This window comes from Colletes gigas, unplaced genomic scaffold, assembly GCF_013123115.1.
Source record: "Colletes gigas isolate AHSC1104 unplaced genomic scaffold, ASM1312311v1 Colletes_gigas_Sc00023, whole genome shotgun sequence".
Classification (NCBI taxonomy): domain Eukaryota; kingdom Metazoa; phylum Arthropoda; class Insecta; order Hymenoptera; family Colletidae; genus Colletes; species Colletes gigas.
In genome coordinates this window covers 3,897,980-3,919,627 of record NW_025106652.1, presented here as the reverse complement: position 1 = coordinate 3,919,627, position 21,648 = coordinate 3,897,980, and the positions used below count along the sequence as shown (strand labels likewise).

Here is a 21,648-nt window from a genome sequence, read left to right as displayed (position 1 = left end):
TGAATATAAATTTTGCAGTGGATACATTATTACGTAATTAATAAGGTTTGTAAATTGTTGAGAATCATCTAAGAGACCACTGTTAGTAATATGAATATATACCAATTAAATTTGTACAGAAATAAGAAAATTGAGTAATACTTACGGAATAATTTCGTTGGTGGCAAGAAGCGTACCTGAGGATTGAAACTTCATTCGATGGGATTGTATAGGCGGTGCAACGCAGTAAAAATAGATGAAGTAAGGATCAGGAAGTATCTGTAAAAATGGTTCAGGATGATTTCGAATTGAAGGTAGTGTTCTGAATTATTTAGTAGATGGCAACGTTAAAAATATTTTTGAAGTAGAACGCGTAATCTGGTTTTACGTTCGAACATAATAAAATCACGATTCTGAATTTAAACGCAGCACCGACTTAAAAATAAAGTAGAGTTTATTGGTCCTGGAATAAGTACATAAAATTTATTCAAATGAATTTGATAAAATTATTTTAAAAATTCAAATACGTATTCACGTATTTCAGTATAATTATTAATTTATTAATGTATTACTTCGTTACCGCATATTACTGTTTATCATCTTCGTTCTCTTCGAATTACAAAAGTAAAAATTTATTGTACCGCAATTGTCTTCATGTTATATTCAACGCATTTCTAAATCGATTAAATCAGAGATAGGAGATATGGGATTTGAAATATTTAACTGAACACGACGATCGGTGGATGTTACGCGCGATGGGACAATTTTGGGATTCAAAAACTCTATCAGTCTGCGATATGGAACCGGTAATGGGGAAAAATCGTGAAAAATAAACTAGAAGCTTTCCGGAACAAAGTAAATATCTTGCAAATGATATTTTCAAGAGAAACATTATATGCAATCTAAATACCTAAAGTTATACGATAAAAAACAAAAATTCCTGTAAGAGAGTATGAAATATCATCAATAAGGGAGAGGAGATCAATCCAGAAACTTATAGAAACATATAACACGTTAGTTTAGAAATTAAAATACCAAAAATCGCTTCCTCGTGGGAATTAAATGTAAAATAAATATAACGAAGACATCGACAGTAATATTTTCACAGGTATTTTGAAATTTGGTTATCCAGTACACTAAAACAACAATGACTATAGTAGTGTACTAATATTGTGGCGATATCTATCATACTTACCTTGTTATAATTAACTATAATTATATATAGTACTGTACAATATAGAGGAATTAACAGGGAGTGGACACAAATGGGGCAAGTGCTCGTTGGAAGAAATCAGACTTAGAGCACGATGACTTGAAACAGATTCTAGAATATCAGTCGTTTATGGTTACAAGTTTCTATAAAAAATAGCGTTAAATATTAAAATTTATAAGTTGTTGGATTAACTTCATTATTATTAAAAGTCTCGTATGTTTGACTGCAGGATAAATATTTTATTTAAAACAGATGTTTCATTAACTATGAATTATTATGACAACAATATCCAAGCTCTAAATCCTTCATACGTTACAATAAATTTAATTGTTCGTTTCTCATTAAAACACTTCAATTGGAAGTATTTGAATTCTGAAATTATGGTAATACCATTTCTGTATTGTTTGACGTAACATTTTCATATAATAACAGTCATACATACTTAACATTCACAATTATTATTTATTGTACATACGTACAAGATATTCTAGTAACTATAGCAACTTTAATAAAATAAATTTTTTCATCGGGCACGTAAGAAATAGAGTACGACTTGGAAATCAGTAGTAATAGTCGATAATGGCCAGACGTGCCAGACAAATTGTATTCACTCGCACACGTATTTGACAAATTCTTCTGTTTTTCAAAATGATGGATACAATACAGTGAATATATCCTCAAAAATACTTTTACCAAGTTTAAATAACACATTTAAAAAAAAAAATTTCACATTTTCACAAGATACAATCCGATATATCTGATCTTCCACTTTGAATTTTACATTTTCTTTCCCGAATTCGTGAAAAATAATCCTAGCAACAAAAATTTCACTGGATAAATATTCTTTTTATATAAAACGACCAACATTGTAGGTTATGCTTCCAGCCATAGTTTTTTCCCCCATCCGTATCCTCCGCTCGTAAGACAGAAATGATCGACGCGTAGCAGGATTAAATAAATCTACACACGATACAAATCAATGATTCCTTTATTAAGAAATATTGTATTGTTCCGACAATCGCGAAATGTTGGTACGAATATCATGGCTCTTTAAGCTATTACGTTTCGACGCATACGCCTCGGGATCGTCGACTTCGCGTCCAGTCAAGAATGGACCGAAGTCGCGCGACGTCGCCGAATAAGTGTCAGCGGCTTCGTGGGATCGATCGTGCGTTCTGCACGTCGCAATTCACTCTTTCTCGCGTCGTTGCTCGTGTCCCGCTGTCAGATTTCGGCGCGCGGCGCGTTATAATATTCTCTCGTGTTAAAACACCGTACACCGAACGTTTAAGAGAAGTAAGTACAACATCAATGATTTTTTTTTTTTGTTATTTTTCCAAAAAACGATTCTCATCCGAGGACCCTCAGTCACCCTCTCGTTTCGCGGCCGCGTCAGGTCATCGCAGGGCCGTGCCCAGGTACTTTGGCGCCCAGGACAACAATGGAATACGGCACCCTTTACGATTAATATATAATACATTTATGGGTACCTTGCCTCGCTATCGTAAAAGAAATTCAATCTCGAATTTTTCGAAAGAAAATCGAATTTTACCATTTTTGGTACGACCGTGGACAAAAATATGATAAAAATAGACCGATAAGAAAAATTATTGCAACTTAAAAGACTGGAAGTTTTAATTCTCGGACAGTGGATTTCGAGCGAGTTAATTTTTCTCTTTCACTTTTACCTTGTTATTGACGGAAATCTAAATTGAACTATATCGTTCCAAAAATGAAAAGAATATTTGTAATAGTTATGTATTAGTTTAGAAAGAAATATTTCGTACGCATCCCATCGGAGGAGAATTCATTTATGTATTAAATATATTTTCTCCTTTCGTTCATTATGTACAAGTACGAAAAGTGTAAAATAAAAGAAATTTATCCTCGGTTTGTATTCGACTTGGCATCCGTTGTCCAAGCATTAATAATTACCGATATAAAAATGCAACATGTAGTTCCATATAATCGTTTATTAAAATAAATAGAAAACGTGAGTCCTTATGCTACGCGGTTTCAAGGTACGCGGATTCGTAGAAACGAGGTTGTGCCCGCATTCGCGTCCATACACATATCTTGTATAAATGTACGTATTTATATGTATATTAAATAAAGTTTTCTTGGCTTCAATTATTTTTTCCCATTATAGAGTGCACATGGATCTGCTTAACTTTCATTAACTTTCGAGACTACGATTGTGTACCGAACGCATCGTAGACAGAAAGAAAGATCAGTCCTGAAAGGGGTTGCGACACGTATTGGGTCAGACGTCGTGGTCAGTCTTCATAAAGCTTGCGACTAATAAAAAATTACTCCACGCTCTCCATATTCCCTTCAATCACAATCTTTTAAATCCAGAATTCATCTTTTTTTCTCCCCGCGATTCGTCATGTTTATACAGGGTGTCCACAAATCAAACCAAGCAAAGTTGAAATGTAAAAGGATCTCGAAACAAAGAAAATTTCGACGTTGTTCGTTTCCATAAGAAATTTTCTTGATTTCAAAATCCTCCGTTGGCATTTCAAGTTCGACCATTCAACCTAGGAGCATCCTGTATAGTTTGACTTACGCAGAAAGCTTTGAAACAAATCGACCGCGTCAGTGGAGGACTTACTGTATTATTTCACAAATAATACGTAAAGTATCGAAGTAAATAATTTATTTTTTCTTTCCTTTCAAAGTAGCTCGTTTTTGGGTCTTTGTTACACGGCACCCAGGGTCACATACCCCTTCTGTCCCTGCCTTGTCACGGCCCTGGATCATCGCACCGAATGTCGCGGCGGTAAGCTCCGACCATAACTGTCGAGCTACTCGCCACCAACCGGATGCCAATTGCGCTCGAGACCGTGAAATTCCACGGACCGAGTAATTAAACGATCGTTCGATCGTTGTGCCCGCGCCCCGTCGCTGAAGGCGACCATCGCGCCTGGAAACCTCGATACACGGTCATTTTCATCGACGAATCCCCCCGCGGTTACGAGCAGGTCTGCCAAAGTGATTTTATCGAAGTATCAAAATCACCGATCGAAAAATATCCAATTTTACATAAAAGTCATATACATCCTTTTGATTATAAAGTCGGTCTTTCAACATCGATTTCTTTACCAACCCTTCTCTTTCATTTCATTGCAAAGACATTGTAATCTTGCCAAAGACAGAAAATCCTATTAATTAATTTGTGACGAGTCATTAAATTTCAATCCTTCTCTGTGTATGGAATTGGTCTCTTTGACACTGTTGCCGGGGCAATTTTTTAATTGGCACGTTCCGTAGGTACCTGCTCCGAAACTCCAAGTTTATTCAAATCAGAGAAAATTTATGCTAAGAATGCATAGCACATTTCAGTAATTGGATTTTTCAATGTTTTTAATACGGCAAAAGCCAAGCGTAAAGAATTATTTTAAAAGCAGGCTACTGACCCCCAGCATCCTTTAACAACATTTCGAAAGAATCTGAAACTTTGAATATATTAACAATTTCTTTGATCTATTCGACAGAAAATGGTAAATATTTTTTACTCGTCTGAACAAGCTTTTGGACCAAAAGGGTAAGAACATTCGCCTCTACCACGGTGTTATCACTTGCAAAGCTAATTATGTTTGCAAAACAAATATTACGTTGTTCGGAAAAGGTTTCTGCAGCTCAATTAATTTCTAAAAGAATTAAATATTTATCAAACTGAGTTCTTTAATTGCAAATATATCAATGTATTCAACTATAACCAACGAGAAACCCATAAGTAATTGAAAAGTAAGTTCATCGAAGAAAGATCAAGGACATTATGGTACGTGAAAGTTCCTTTGATCCTCACATGCTTAATGTCTTTGATAATTTTAAAGTTCCGACAAGTATTTCAAACAAGACCAAGCAAATGATCCGAAAGAGATATAGGTGGGCAAGTTATGCTCTGCAATGAAAGTTTAAAGTTTTAACTCCGGTGCAGCCACTTCGCTTAAACGAGCAGAAAATGGGACAGATTACTTTTGTAATCTGCTTATTTAAATTTATATTTAAAACATTGTTTTCGGTATTATCGTGCCCTTCGTCGTGCAACAATTTAGCGAACATTTAACGCTCGCGAAACTTGGATTTAACGTTGCACTGCAGAAGCTCTGGGAAGTTTATATTCCTCTTTTCACTTATTACGATAAAATCAGTGACGATATTATACGGCATACCAATAACGCGGAAAGGGAATGAAACACGAAAAACATGCACCAATTCGAACTAAACGGGGCATAGTAATCGAATTGTGCCGATATTGAATTGTGCTGCACAATAAACTAATCCGTTCGTGAAAATATAATACGGTGGTATTCAAACTTTTTCGAGGATGGATTTTTAAAATAATTATGTTTATGTAAAAAATTATTTAAATAAAATCTCTTAGTCAAATTAAATACACGCCTTTCGTGGTAATGAGTACAAACTTCGCGAGGAAGTAGTCTTTTGACAAGTACACCATTCTTTAGTCACGCGTATAAAACTTACCCGAAAATGATTTCAATACCACAAAATATAACTTTTTCAGGAAAGCACGGTTAAAATGTTTTACAAGTTCACAGCTCGAGATCCGAAACTCGACTGCCTTTTCTGGCACTGCTTCAGCACCGTAAAACTTACGTCTAGAGTTTATATTATTTCAGGTCAGATCTGTTTGCATTATAACTTGTGACGAAAAACAGACCTCGTTACTAAGTGTAAACGAAATGTATCGTAACAACTGAATTATTTTACTTAACGTTGATTTTTACTAGATTGGTAAATGGAAATCAACTTTCCTTTAAAGCGTTTAAAAAATAATGAACTAATGGAGAATTACATAAATTTAAACAATAATTATAATCTACTTAAGGGCTAACTTGATTTTGACTTTATTTTAGTACAGGCTATAGCGACACTTGTACTGAAGTTACACGCTAAATTTGAACGAAATCGGTCAAGTAGATGTTGAGATATCATAAAAGCCAATTGGGAAAAGATAGTTTTGAAAAAAACGCATTTAAACAGAAGGATCAGACCGTTTAAACAGGTATAACTTTAGAAGTTCGGTGATATGCTTTTGCACAGATATTTCTAAGACTGTATATTTTAAGAAAATGGAGGAAAAAATGGAACTTTTGGCGGTTTACAGTAGAAGACCCCCTTAAAGTAAAGTAGGAATATTTCAAGCGATGCAAATTGAACTTCGACGATGAGGGTATCAATATAGAAAGAGACGTTACATTATCCCAATTCTTCTACGTTAAAAATTCCTCTTAATTTGTAAATTGTTGGAACGATACATAACTTCCGTTTGCTAATGGCGTTCAGTTTTGATTAGTCCATAATGCCCATAAATTTCAAACGTATCAAATTCTTTGAATATTATATCGAAAGTACAAAGGGATACAAGAGATTGCAACTTTGGCAGGCCTCTCGCTAAATCGCCACGGCATGTCCACGGGCGGAGCCACTCGCCGCGAAAAAGCAGAGAAACTCGACGAGGTTCCGCTTCCGGCCGAACGTTACGCTCGTAAAGCAAAAAAATACGATACGCTAAAGTTTTACGGCGGACGTTCGTGTCGTGGGACGCGGCACACCGGCCTCAGTGCCATTTTGGTACCGCGTTGACGGGACAGAGTGGGTGGGAGGGAAGGTGCCTGAGCTTCAGGTAGCTTCGGTTTGGACATGCCTGACGGAGACGAGGAGACGCAACACGCGTATCGACGCTCTCTCCCTCCGATCTACCACCTCGAGGCGGACGTCGACGGGAAGATCCAACAACGACCTTGGCGAAAATCGCGCGCGATTGCTAGCGAGGACGCGCGTCTGCCTTCCGTAGCAACGCCCGTGGTCGTAACCTACCGATTTCTGAGCAGCTCCGCGCAGACCAGGACAAGCAGATGCAGTGAGAAGTACTGGGGCGCCGTTGAGAGGGCGGTGGAGGCCAACGGGTAGGCGTAAGACGAGTAACACTCTTTGTAGGACTCGGGGTTCAGCCTGGTGACCGTGCAGTAGTGATGGAGGGCGCAGGCACCGTTCAGAGGGCCGCCGCATCCCCAAATTTGCTCGACTTCCCGCGGCAGCGAGACCGTGTTGGCAGCGTAATATCTGCGAGGACAGAAGCGCGACATGCGCGGAAAGATAATCAGTCTGGGGGGGCCACGCGAGGCGGACGTGCGAGTAGCGCGGAAGCATATCGGAACGGTCATTAGCATCGTAATGGCGCGATTGCGTTGAAAAGGGTAGACAGTTATCAGCGCGGACCGGCTTGGAATTATCATGCCAGGTAATTACTCGAGAAATATGGAAATTATTAATCCTGTCGCTCTGGCGTGGCACGACGACGAGCGACGGGGGTGGGAGGTATCTCACGCAATCGCCGCATCGGATCATGTAAATGCGGTCGCACGGTGTCGGGCACTTTGCCACCCAACCGGGGGGGTACAGGTGCGAGGTTCCAGCGCAACTTTGTCACGAGCAATTTGCGTCGGTCGTGCGTTACCGACGCCACGCGGGGTCAGGGATGTTCCAAGGTTCTTCGCGCTACGGACTTTATGGTTGCGTCGGTTCGTACCGTAAGTAGTACGAGCGGGATAAACGTACCTATTATGGAGAAACTTGTTTCTATCGAGATCAACCTCCTGGATGTAGGGAAGACCGGAGTCAATAGTAACATGTTAAGTAATTTAAGATCTATACCAATTATCGTAAATTTTGAATATATGATACAATACTGTAGGAATGAATGTGCCGTGTGAATGTTTATTGATTGGTATGGCTGAGGAATGTTTCGAGTAAATCTATTCCAAAAAATTTTACCAAATCACTGAAACACGTTAATTTTGTCAATTTGACTGCAAAATGTGTTATAGTTTATTCGCAAAAAATTCCCCAATAAGAAAAAATGCACTTCACATGCAATTCTTGTGTCATATACTAATACTCAAGAGAACAAAATTTAATTTCCGTATGTGTCTAAAAATGACATTTATACGAAGCTTAAGTAATTGGTACATTTGTCCCATTTCAAAAATTATTCCGAACAGATTTAATTCTACAGAAGGAAATAAATCCATAAGAGAGATTGTACTGTACTTAAAAATCTCATTTTGTGCACATGATCTCTATAGCAATGTCTACAATCATAATTAGTTTGGGTCTATGGATAATAAGTATATTAAAACTGACAGAAGATCGAGATTGATAAATATTTTATAAAATAAATGTTGTAACGTTGATGCTTAGTTTTCATTACGTTAACGGTCCTTCATAAAATGTCTTTGATTATGACACAAAGAATTCTGCCGAGAGTTCTATGACTGCGTCAGCATTTCTTAACTCCTTCTTTATGGAAATGACTTCGCAAACTCTTGACTAAGTAATCCGATGGAGTCGTGTCTGGAAATTAACCCTGAATAAATAAACGTACTGTACTACTCTTGGTGGCTGAACACGCGTCATTTTTACCCGCGACACCACAAATATTCATACAAGTCGAGGAGGATTAAATAAAAATAAAATAACGAAAGAAGGTCCTACATATTTTACGATTAAATCGATTGCGCATCGATGATACTGAAAATACGAACATTCTCAGTTTATAAATATTAAATTCAATTCATATAAAGGGTGTTTGACCACCCCTGGGAAAAATTTTAATGGGAGATTCTAGAGGTCAAAATAAGAAGAAAATCGAGAATACCAATTTGTTGATTGAGACTTCGTTAAACAGTTATTAACGTTTAAAGTTCCGCCTGTAGAACGACAATTTACAAACAGCTGCGTGTGAGTGACCAGTAGTTACATAGTAGTACTTACATCCAGTGGATTATTTCACCCCATTTTTCTGGGACTCTAGAGCTCCATTAATACGAATTGTTTGCATTTTGAAACATTAAATCCTCCAAACCGTTCAGGAGTTATGATTTTTTAAACATACCCATGAAAAGGGGAATCGGAATTTCAGGGTCAGACATTGTATTTTCGGTAAAAAAATTTTTTCTCGAAAATGCGTAGGATTTCGGGGGTATGTCTATTCACCAAAAATGATTGCAATTGACCCCTGCAATTAAAAATAATTCTTTTAGAACGATTTGAAATTTTTCAATTTCGGTCGCTATGGCAGTGGGATTCAGTCACGAAAGTCCATAAGGTGTAAGGTCTACTCTTACACCTCGTCTGTGGTGAGAACTAGTATCGCGCGAATAATTGGCATTCTTGATTTTCATCTAATTTTGGTCTCTAGAATCTTCCACTAAAATTTTTCCCAGGGCTGGCCGAGCACTCTGTATAATTAAAGATATTGATAAATTAAATTTATTTCGTTTCTTAGACTTAAATAATTGTTTAATTGTTCCATTTAACGTGGTCTGGTGCATGTATGATAAAACACTGCAATATTGTTGATCTTATAATCAAGATTATTACTTCTTACGATAGTATATTATTATTAGAGTAGCTAGAATGGAAGTGTGATACAGAAAAGAGCATTGCAGAATAAGAATAATAATACTTTTGACTATCCCGCAACATTCGATCAGACCTGTACAGCTACACGATGTGTGCAGACTTTGAACGCGAAAGAATTTCGCAAGAAAATCATCTGATACAGTATTAAATTTCAATTTAAACGTTGGTCCCCGTATTCGAGATATTTTAAAAATGCAGTCGCTAATACACAGTCAGTTCTTGTCTTCGGAATACATGAATCTGTTCAAATATGCATGCCTCCGATGTGGCTGCATTTATATAAGTAAGCTAAATTTAATAAAGCATAGAAAATATGATCCGTGCCACAAATATCTGCGACGAAACGACGCGTATGAAATGTTTCCGATGCAAGCTACATTTCTACTTCAAAAATTATTTTCAAAACGATCATCCCTGCGATATTTATTGTTATTCTATGAACGTGACCTCATCAGATTATTACTTATTCAGCAGTTTTCGGAGTCATATTATTCGAGGAGTAATTTCAGCTGTCGTAGTAATGCGATCGATGCTCAATTAATTGTTTTGACGTATAACCGTTAACGAAATAATCGTTAGTCTCAATTGATGTGTATTTTGACTTTTCCAAAAATATACAGAAAAATTATGATATGTCAGACCTCTAATATATTGTACGATCTTTTCAGAGCATCGGGGAAAATAAAAGATTGAAATAATTATTTCAGATTGTTATTTAAAATAATAACTTAGTTGGGTCTGTGTTCCATACGAGCTAACAAATATCAAACTAGACCCACGAGAGTCGACTATATCTTTAGAATCGCTAATAATAACCATATAATTTACTTAATGCCTTGGAAAGTCAAACAAAATAATTTTCAAGCTAATTGTACGTGGGGGGGGGGGGTCGGGGGGGATAAAATTTCTTCCATGAAATGTATTCGAACAGTCTCGTGCACTGTTCAAACACGTATCCGAATCTGAAATGCAAACACGTCGAAAGAAACCGTAGAGCAAGTAACACATCGTTGGTCATGGTTAAAACGTCAGAAGCGTTATTCCAATTTTTCATCGTCGACGTGCTCCAGCCCGGCGAAGTCAAACACAGATGATCGATGATACCTGTCCGCGATACGATCGCGATCACGTCCCCCGCGCCCCGTTAGGAGGTAAAAATTTGTCAACGCCCGTATTCCCTTACTTACCTGACGAAAGCGTAATCATTGGATTGCGTGAATCGGTCGGCCAAGTCGTGAAGAGTAATCGGCGTTATTTCCTGAAGCTCGTAGTAGTCGAGCATGGAGTACTCAACCACCCAGTTTGCCTTCCCGATTGAATTCGCTTCCGGCAGATTAAGATAGTACTGCGTATAATCCAGGACCTGAATACGACAGAACCAGGGAGGGATCGTATATATTCACGGGCTCTTTCAATCGGGACGTCGCATAAATAGATGGTCACAGACGGACAGAGATTATGGACGCCAATGGCGCGCTGTTCAACCTACCTGGCCGGTTTTAGTTTCGAACTTGTACAGTCTCAAACCTGGATTGTTGGGGCCTCCAGGCGTGCTGGGCGATATACTGGGTGCCATCATTATCCAAGATACCGGCAGACCTGGCGGCACGAATATCGTTTCACGATTACAATCAATTCCCCGAATTCCTATTATATCCCTATATTCGACCGTGATGTTATCGACCTATACTACGTGCATCGAAGTAAAAAAAAAAAACCGGGAAACCGGTTTTTAAAGCGCATCGAACACGTACCGTGACCAATAAGGAAAACTGTAAAACGGGAGGAAAGTATTCCGTTGCCGAACGGCACACGCGGGGAATTTATTGATTATCGTTCTCGGCTTCTAGCGTTTCCGGAGTAGTACGTGGAAAAATATAAGTCGATCGTGCGGAACTCGATGGACTCGCGAGGCGTCGTGAAAGTTATCATCCGCCGTTTATTGTCGCTGCTTAGGCCGAACGGCGATAAATTTTCCGTGAACCGCCGCGCAATTTCAGAATTTTTCTTTAGCTTATACTCGAATTTAAAAAAATTTACGCGTCGCACCGCGGGGCAGTTGCCTCGAAAATACGGTAATAAGTCATTTTTTAGAAAGTAATAATGAAAAATTAAGATATATATGAGATTTCAGTTAGAAAATGTTTTCTCATCATACTATCCTTAATAATTCGTACTTGTAAATTCAAAAAGAAATTACGAATTTCTAGAAATTTTGCACTGCTATTACTCTGTCGAAGAAGAATCGTACAAATTGACGATTAAAACGAATATAATCGAGATTCTACTACATTAAAATATTTCTGAAATTACGCGACGTAACCAACAAAATGAAAAAAACTTCCTATTACATTATCTTGGATACTTACAGGTGCAAATAAACGTAAAAAAAACTTTTCCCATTTCGATGGAAATGTCCGAAGTTTGCAAATTAAAATGTCGTGTATACACGTTAATGTATGGCTGTCATTGTGCCGCGCGTACACGTTCGCGCTCTAATATTTTTCCCGCAATTACTAATTTCAGATTGCTCCAGTTCTGTTCGCGCGACGAAGCGTTCTATAAACGTTTGCATTACCGACGTTTAAGGATACGCGAATAAATTATCCATCCCGAAGGTAATGCATTTTATAGATTTTGCTGTCACCGCGTAAACGCGACAGCGTTTAACAAAAGAACCGAGGAGCACGGATTTCTGCGTTCCTTTGTACATGAAATAGGACACGTTCGTGCTCAGCCAATACGCGGCGTATCGCTTAAAAACCCTGAAATAACGACCACGTTTCAATCTGCCAATGGCGAAGTCACAATAAAACAAAGCAATCCGCGCAAAATAGAGTCGCCAAGTACCGCGAAACGATTACTCGCGAATACCTTGTCGTGTGTTTCGTTTCGATGACTGAAAGATTAACGTGACTTAGTCTCAGACGCACCACTTCCCACGAAGGAATAAAATTTCTTTTCTTCTCATTTTTATTGACGTTTTTAAGAAACATTTACTTGCTTGAATTTCTTCATTTTTGATCATCGATACTGTAAATAATAAAGGAGTGCTTGATTCTACTCGTATTTAACCCGATGGCCAAAATAGTTATTACGATGCATGGTTATTTAATAAACAATTCGATACAATGGCACTGATAATGAATACAATTTATACGAAGCAATAAATGAAGCAGAAACTGTGATTCAATGCTCGATGTGTAATATAAAGCATACTGCGTTGCACGACGTGTCGAGTTCATGCTTTACTACATCAATTTTGTCTGAAGTCTACGTTATTAACAAGGGAATATTGCAAACTGCCAGATATCGATTCTGATGAAAATTTACAGAAATTCTAATTTGTCCAATTCAACAACCGTGCCGTGTTTCGTTGCTGCTTTTGTTCGTTTTTAAGTGAAAAAACTACCCTTTGCATTGAAACAGACCCATCTTAATTATGCTTGAATTATAAAGATCATCGAATAATGGTTTAAATAAAAGTTTCAGATAAAAATAAATTAACTTTCGTTTAGAATATTTCTCAATACCTGGTGCAATTTATGTAGGCATAAAGGGGACAAATACCCGACATTTTATTTTTTTATTTAATGTTTTTACTGCACCGTAAAAGAAAAGAAAAGAAGGCGAAAAGAACATAATCTATATAACCCACTGGTTATAAACGGAGAATGGGCAAGGTTCTGCAACAGCTGTTTTACAACTTAACCCTAACAGAAGGGGCGGTCTCTCCCTTAAAGTAGACTGGCAGCAACAATGAAAAATATCGACTGGGTTATTTAAATGGCCTGACTCAACCATCTCTGTATAATACACAAGGTGATCTGTAATGGGTGGTAAAAAAAATGACGATTTTTTATTGTTATATGATCTTAAGGTAAATTTTTAACACTATTATATTATAAATTGGAGCAGTCAGTTCCACAAATATTTGAAACAAGATTATTCCGAATTACTGATAGCCGTGAAAATGAATTATTTATTGAGTCTGCATAACACAATACTATACCAACCAGTAATCGTAGCTCGTGTAGTAACTGCTTTATTCAGAATGCAATAGTGTTTACAAATTTATCCGATCCTCCTCGAATCGAACAGAAACTCGTAAACCCAATATCGAATTCCGTCGTATCTGCCTACAACCTAGATTGTTGCAATGCAAAATAAGACGGTCATACCGTAGGCGTGCTCGCGCAATTTTTTCCTATTTCAATGCACTGACTTTCCAATCTTTTTATTTTCATTTTTATTAAAAGGAATCGCGTTGGAGAATTTAATAAATGTTTCCTTTTTCAGACCTTCCTCTGTTTTTAACGATCAATGCCGTACGGCGGAGCGTTTATAATGCCTCGAGGAGACTCGGAACTCTGGTCGACGGGATTCTCGGGGTCGCGCCGATGGACATTTACGCAAAGATTCGTTAGAACCGTCGGTCGACGGTCCGCAGTGTTTCCTTTTAAGTCGTAACCGCGAAATGAACCGTAGGAGAAACGGTCGCGCCGTTGCAAAAGCGCGGAAAATGTGGCGTGAAGCGAACGTAAGTAACAGGTACGCGACAGAGAGCCCAGGAGCCACTCGGCTAGAGAACCACAGAGTGTAAAAGGCTGAGAGAGCCCGGTGCATCGATTCGAGACCGAGGCGGTCGATTCGACCCGTTCAATCGACGAGGAGGAAAGAATCGAGGCGTACCTGTATCGCTGTAAACTACGCGGTAAGTATCGGAGTGCCAGTGACCGAAGAATTGCCCGCGAATGATGTCCGAGTTGAGGCTGACCAATCGAAGGTACTTGGCGTTGTGCCTTCCGCTGAGGGCAGCGGCGCCGCTCTCGCGTTCATCGACTCCTGGTGGCGTGTGACCAACGATATAAACCTGCAACGATCAAACAGAGAACCTTTCAGATTGATAAACCAACATGTACCGCAGAAAACATCAAGGAGAAACAGGTGTCCCTGCTATACCAGGCGATTTGGGGGATCTAGAGTTCGGAACTTTCGGGATTCAAAGCGATTTCTTGAGTTATTTTATAAGTTCACCTGGAATAATATGGAATTATACGGAAAAGGAGTGGAAGAAAAGCCTGTAGTGTGCAGGAGTTTAGGATTTTAAATGATTTCTATTGATGATAACTGCATAGAGTGCCTTTTAGCCTGATAGAGGAAACTGCATAGTAAAATAGTAGGGGGAAAAACAGGTATCCATAATACATCAGGCATTAACGGGAAGGATTCAGGATTTAAAGTCCTGAGGTTTCAGGATTTAAAGTGGTTTCTTGACTTCCTAATCAATGGACCAGCATTGACAAAGTGCTTTCTAGACTATTACAACAGTGCAGTTTATAAGTGTAAGGAATATATGACACGATGATAGAAAGGTTTTAGAATTTTGAGATCTAAAGCTTTGGAACTTTAAATGATACATTGACTTCTCGATTATCAAACATGAAATAAAAAAAACTTCTGCAAAGAGGTTGGATAGAAGACACTTGGAACAACTTTTGTAGATATCAAAATAAAAATTTAGTAATCATGCTCGTCAGTTTTCTAACGAGGACAAATGGTCCACCAGAAAACTAGGACGAAACACTCAGTTATTAAAGTACAACTTGTTCGCATGAAAAAATGACTTTGAAACTCTTAAAAGATGATACGCATCGGTCGTTAGGGCCAGCTATTGTTAATGTCTGTTCTTAAAGTTATCGCAGTTAAAGTAGTATAATTATTCATTTTTAAAGATAAGTACTCGTGTATTCTTCAAGGTTAGGTTAACAGCAGCATATAGCTGTACCTCGTTATTTCACTCAAATTATTATAATTTATTCGTTTTGCATAATTCTGATTTTTTTTAACGTTTGAAACGTATTATTATCATTGTCACAAGGTCACAAGTTCACTTGGATGCGACCTACATTTTTTCTAACCCAGAAGTTTTTCATAGAACACCTCATACGGTATTCTCGGATGGAATTTCCAAAAAATAGAAAGAAAGGAGGAATCACAGACACGATGAACCTATTTGTGCCAAGACCACCTTTGCCTTCAGGCAAGGAAAGGTAAAATTCTAGAAGGAAAAAGTGGGACAGACACGAAGAAAGTAACCTGGAAGATAGAGTAGAATACCGCTAACGTAGGAAGAAGTACCTTTAAATGGATTCCCAATCTAAAAGAGTGGAGAAAGCAAAAGCACGACGTAGTAAATTATCATTGAACCCAAATCCTAACTGAGCACGGCTGTTCCTTGCCCTACGAGTGATGTAAGGAGACAGATGACCTAGATGAACCGTAGAAGATGCACCGGATGGGCAAAAAGAAACGAGGAAAATTCAGCCGTGACATGGGAACTCGACAACCTCTTCCAACGAATTAAATAAATAGACTGATCGTACGGGGGATAGAAAAATAGAAGAATACGAACGAAAACTGTAAACAGGTTTATTCGTAGGTAGATAGAACTAACTCACAGAAACGAATATTTATTTTTTATATACTCTGATGTCAATCAAGCTTTCCCAAGGAACTTTAAACTTAAAATAAATTGGTGTGCCCATCAACTATACGCCTTCGCCATCTAGTTAATCATACATACAGACAGAAGTTTTGAACTGCACAGAGATAGCTGATTTATAATGCTATAGGTTTATCGAGACCTATGATCTATTATACAGGGTACTTATACTAACTGGGCCAGGCCTCTATAACTCTATAACTCTATTTCAAGCAAATATAGAAAAAAATTGTTCGTGGTTTAATGACCCAAGTGCATCGGTGTACGTGCATAATGCAACAGTGCCTTCTTTAAACAGAACTGTATAATTTTTCTAATACGAATCGATTTCACAAACTTTTCTCTACGTATTATGTAATACAAAAGATATTCTTCGACCGACCAACTGAAAATTAACCGCTGATAAACAATTGTTAATACGAACAAATGACATAAATAGGGGCGGCACAATTTCTGTGCTTCGCATGACACTGCTGTTGGCGGTATGTTGGAACACTCTCTCAAGAGCACACAGCGTACGCTCAAAAGCCTCAAACAGTGTGTACTGCGTAAACTTGAATCGCAAGAGCCTCAGAGACCATAGTGGAACTGCATTAGAAATTCATGAAAATCCTATTAAGATTATTTACTCTTCTGCACAGGAGGCAGATATTTCGCGAATTAAATTGTGCTAGCTGTTAATCCGAAAATGCACGTAAAATTTTCATCGCGACGTTGAAAGTGTCCAGAGAGAACATGAAATTCCCATCAAGTCGCTAAGTACAGTCATATAAGTGTGACCTCGTTATTTAGATTGTTACCGTGAGTCAAATTTGGCTTGGTTACGCTCACTGCGATGGAAAATCTGCTGGACACGGCGCGAGGAAATAATGTTACGCCTTAGGATTGCTAACATCCTTTTTCCTAATTAATTAATTTTTTAGGTGTTCGGATAAATAAGTATTTTATTCGAACTCGAGGATAGTCTTCGTGTCTGAAATATGAATATTAATCTATTTATTTGCGTATCGAGTGTCACGATAATAAAAGTTCTTCAACTGTTCCATTACGGTCGATTGTCATTCGAGAACGTTCCTTTCGACAATGTCACGCGCATCTTGATTGCGTAGACACGTCGAGCAGCGAGAATCGAGAATCGAGATGTAAAATGCAGTAACTGTTCGTAATGATGAACCCGCTCGTTAGCGTACGTAGACGAAACATCGTAATCCTTATCCACGCCACGACATTCACTCGAAATGCGGATATCCAGTATAAGGTGGCATGTGGCAGCTAATCGAGCACGTTCGCTAAAGTACACGCAACTCTGGGTGATATTGTTCCCCAATGATCGACTCGTTTGTCGACTCAGAAGGAACGAGGCATCGAAAGTAATAGCGTTCTACCGGAAGAATAATTATTTATAAAGAACCATTTATTAGAGTTATCAAATGGATGAATTTGAAAGAATCTTCGTATTTAAAAATCAACGATTTACGTATTCGACAAAATTAAATTTAAGCGCTTCAGCGATTGCATTCGATCTACAACGGTGAAGTTTGTTGCCGCTTTAACGCCTCCCTAAACGACTCTACGCCCTCCATTTTGAGGGAAGCTCTACCATCAACATGGGAAACGTTGCTCTAGATACAGTAGGACAAACAACTCTAGACACGAACAACATGAGACTCAATTAAGAAGCAAAACATTCGACACGATCTAAGATATACCAAAACACAAACAAGCAGCAAGATTCAACACGCAACACAAACCAACGGCGAGATTCGATATTCGAAATTCGGTTGGCACCTTTCCGTGTAAATAATCCATCCCGACTAATTATTTAGTTCGGATGGCAGGTTTTGCGTTGCGAAATTGCATGCTTTGAAAGCGTGAATTTAATTCAAGTAACGAACAAAATTTCTTTCTATAATACGCGATGTAATAAAAGATTTTTCACAATACGTTGTCACAATTAGAAACATATCCCGCCCGTGCGTTTTCGTCGTCGCAGTTACAACTCAAAATAGATTATCGTACGATCGTAAGAAAGTGAAGACGAGCAAGGTTAGCTGTGTAAAAAGTAAAATCAACGGAAAAGGAGTTACGGGGACGAGAATCAAAGGGAAAAGAACAAAACAGAGACAGTTAAGTGCCGCGGGAGAAGAGATAACAAAGGATGACGTTTTCATGCAAAAATAAAGCAGAACCGTAGAGGCAGAGAGAACGGTACCAGAGGAATCGGAAAGATTCAAGGAATAAAGAAGGGAGGAGTTGCACGGGAACCGGGACTGCAAAAGAGAAACCGTCGCCGTTGGGAGGAAGGGGGGTGGGGGATAGAGGAAGCGTTATCGGGCGGATAAAGAAAAGCTCGTTAAGCTGATAAGAGAAAAACGAGGGGAAAAAAGTCCTTTTCTATTCGCACGGAGATTCTTTCTGAACGAATTGCGCCGCTGGGGAAAAGTGGGTTTCTTTAAACGGCGAATATCGTCGATCGGGCACCGGGGAGCGAAACTTTGTCGGGACCGAAGGAGATAAGTGTTACGCGGTTCGGTAGGCACGGCCTCCTCCGCGATATTAGGAGCCCGTAGTTCTTTCGTATCGCGAACCTAGTCGACCAGTTTCGCGGCCCCTGGGACTTTTACGCGTGCCACGGTGGATATTGGACGTCGAGGAATCGTGGATCGTCTGCTTTAAGCACCCACGCAGGGGCTGCGCGAACCATTTTCGCGGACACACGCTGTTCGACGTCGAACAGGCCAATTCTACGGGGCATCTGTTTCCCTCGATGATAGTTAACCCCTTCGCGTACGATTTAATTACAAATAATTTTGCGAACGTATATTATTTAATTTTATTTAAATTTGATCGTGTAAAGAATGACCACGAAAAAGAATAAATTTATTTCACAAGTACTTCGATGAAAAATGTATTGATTTTAATATGTTCGGCCACCCGTGGGAAAAATTTTAATGGGAGATTCTGGAGGCCAAAATAAGACGAAAGTCAAGAATACTAATTTGTTGATTGAGGTTTCAATTCGTCCAGAAGTTATGATTTTTTAAACATGCGCATGAAATTTCGGGGAAACATTTCTGGCTAGACAGTATATTTGCGGTAAAAAATTTTTTTCTCGAAACTACGTAGGATTTCGGGGGTATATGTATTCACCAAAAATTATTGTAATTGACCCCCGCAACCAAAAATAATTTTTCCAGAATGATTTGAAATTTTTTAATTTTATCGAAAAATTTCACACCTACTCGAATTTTTTTTCTCGAAAGTGCGTAGGGATTCGAGAGCTTATCTAGTCACCAAAAATGATTGTAATAAAAATAATTTTTTAGAACGATTTGAAATTCTTTAATTTAATTTTTTAATAACTTTTTAACGAAGCCTTAATGAAGAAATTGATATTCTTGATTTTCGTTTTATTTTGGCTTCTAAAATCTCGCATTCAAATTTTTCCCAGAAGTTGCCGAACATTCTGTATAATACTTGATGACGAGCGAGTAGCTTCATGATTGTGAAACTTGACATCTAGAACTTGTGACGAGTCAGATTCGTCATTGTACGACAAAGGGTTAATATCAGCGAGTGTTGTGTTAATTCGGTTTACTTTAACGGATAGAACCCTGAATTAATTCTATATCGAGTTCTCAACGGTGAGATCGAGAGACTTTTGAGCAACTGGGATAGATCTGAGCAAATTAAGAAAAAACGAGGCATACAACATTAACTCGTTCGCATCTAATAAAAAGTCTCAGTACAAGATATATTATATTTGAATGCAACGATTTTTATTATAGTAGAGGAAAACACAAAATTAAAAATGGGAAGGATGGCAACTCAATTGAAAACACAACGAAACTTATCAGATCTTTAAAGGATATTAATTTATACAACACGATCTAAAATAGGAATATGTAAAACATGACCTTAAATAAAATAAAATAAGTAAAGAAACATTCTAGCCCGTTATGCGTAGAATTTAATATTTTGCAACGTCCCACACGCTAAATTGATCTTGGTGACCGATGAAGAAGGGTTCAAAAGGTTTAATTTATTTTAATAACAAGGAGTGCTTGGCCAACGTGGATTTAAATTAGCGTTAAAGTGTAAAAAGGTCTAAGGTCTTTGAGTACTGATGAATATCTGCGCTCTGTTCAACGAGTTGACGCGCAATTAGAATAGGGCCAAAATGCAATTTTCACATTCCTATACGTTAAGGGGCAGCAAGTCTTTTTGTTCATATTTCCTGACTCCTGACGTTCATTAGTACACCGAACACTAAGCCTTCGATGGGTGAAGGAATTGGGTTAACGAGGGATGAATTAGGTGTGATTAGTCAGGGATTATTGGGGTTATGTAGCGAAATAGTAGAAAGGAACATGGTGGAGATGTACATATGTAAGGTCGAAGAAAGGGAAATTGTATTCACCAATTGTAAAATTTTCGACTCATCACCGAAATATTATTAATAACTCATTTATTATTGGAGTAAATCGTATCGAAAAATTCATATAATTTCCTTGTAAGTGTATCGATCAACACAAAGTATTTCAATTTCATATTATACAGAGATTGTAGAGGCCAAAATAAAATGAAAATCAAGAATATTAATTTCTTGACTGAGGCTTCGTTGACAAGTTATTAACAATTAAATTCAAAAATTTCAAATTGTTCTGGAAAAATTATTTTCGGTTGCGGAGGTCAATTACAATCATTTTTGGTGAATAGACATATCCCCGAAATCTTGCGCATTTTCGAGAAAAAAATTCAGTACGAGCGGAACTTTAAACGTTAATAACTTTTTAACAAAGCCTCTATCAACAAATTGGTATTCTTGATTTTCGTCTTATTTTGGCCTCTTGAATCCCCCATTAAAATTTTCCTCAGGGATGGCCGAACACACATGAAGAATTGCCTTCAGAGAAGGTATTTATCAAATACTGTGATCAATGAAATTTTGCAGATAAGCCATGCACCAGAATTTTGCTAATCTAAATTACACATACATACAGAATTTAAATGTTCATGCAAATATACTACACAAATATAATACTTGACATTTTCGAATATTGATACAGCATTTAATAATTGGTTGGTACGATTCTCAAAAATAAAATCACTGCGGTTCCTTCTGGGCTGCTCGAATATATTGCAGCTTTAAAGGACTTCTGCTCCTGCCTGAATATATTGGCCCCGTTCTTGTATCGTGACGCTTATATATTAGAAGAAGCCCGAAAAAATCTAGTTTGCAGCATGAAATTGAACTATTTCGTGCGCAATACGAAGAATCGATACACGCGCCCGGAGCCTTGGTGGCTTCTCTAACGTTCTACGAATCTAAAGGAGAGCTATTTTACATTGTATCGCGTACCGAGAAGCTCAATTTTCGTTTCCTGGTATACAACGTTGGTAGCGACCTCGAATAATAATTTTTGCAAATTCTCAGCGTACTTGTTCGAACGTACCACCGCGGAGGACTATGGATTCCAGTTTCTAAGAAACCTTT

General features: G+C 38.1%; 1 protein-coding gene across 1 annotated transcript in view; it reads right to left on the bottom strand.

Moving 5' to 3' along the window:
* Window positions 1–2,278: 2,278 nt before the first annotated feature.
* Window positions 2,279–21,648, bottom strand: part of LOC122401247 (acid sphingomyelinase-like phosphodiesterase 3a) — a 93,837-nt gene continuing 74,467 nt past the window's right edge. Inside the window, exons 7-10 of the mRNA XM_043403269.1 lie at window positions 14,339–14,519; window positions 11,136–11,245; window positions 10,834–11,009; window positions 2,279–7,285 (exon numbers count right to left, since the gene is read on the bottom strand). Coding sequence (XP_043259204.1) covers window positions 7,036–7,285; window positions 10,834–11,009; window positions 11,136–11,245; window positions 14,339–14,519 — 717 coding nt within the window. The 3' untranslated portion in view covers window positions 2,279–7,035. The remainder of the gene's footprint in view (window positions 7,286–10,833; window positions 11,010–11,135; window positions 11,246–14,338; window positions 14,520–21,648) is intronic.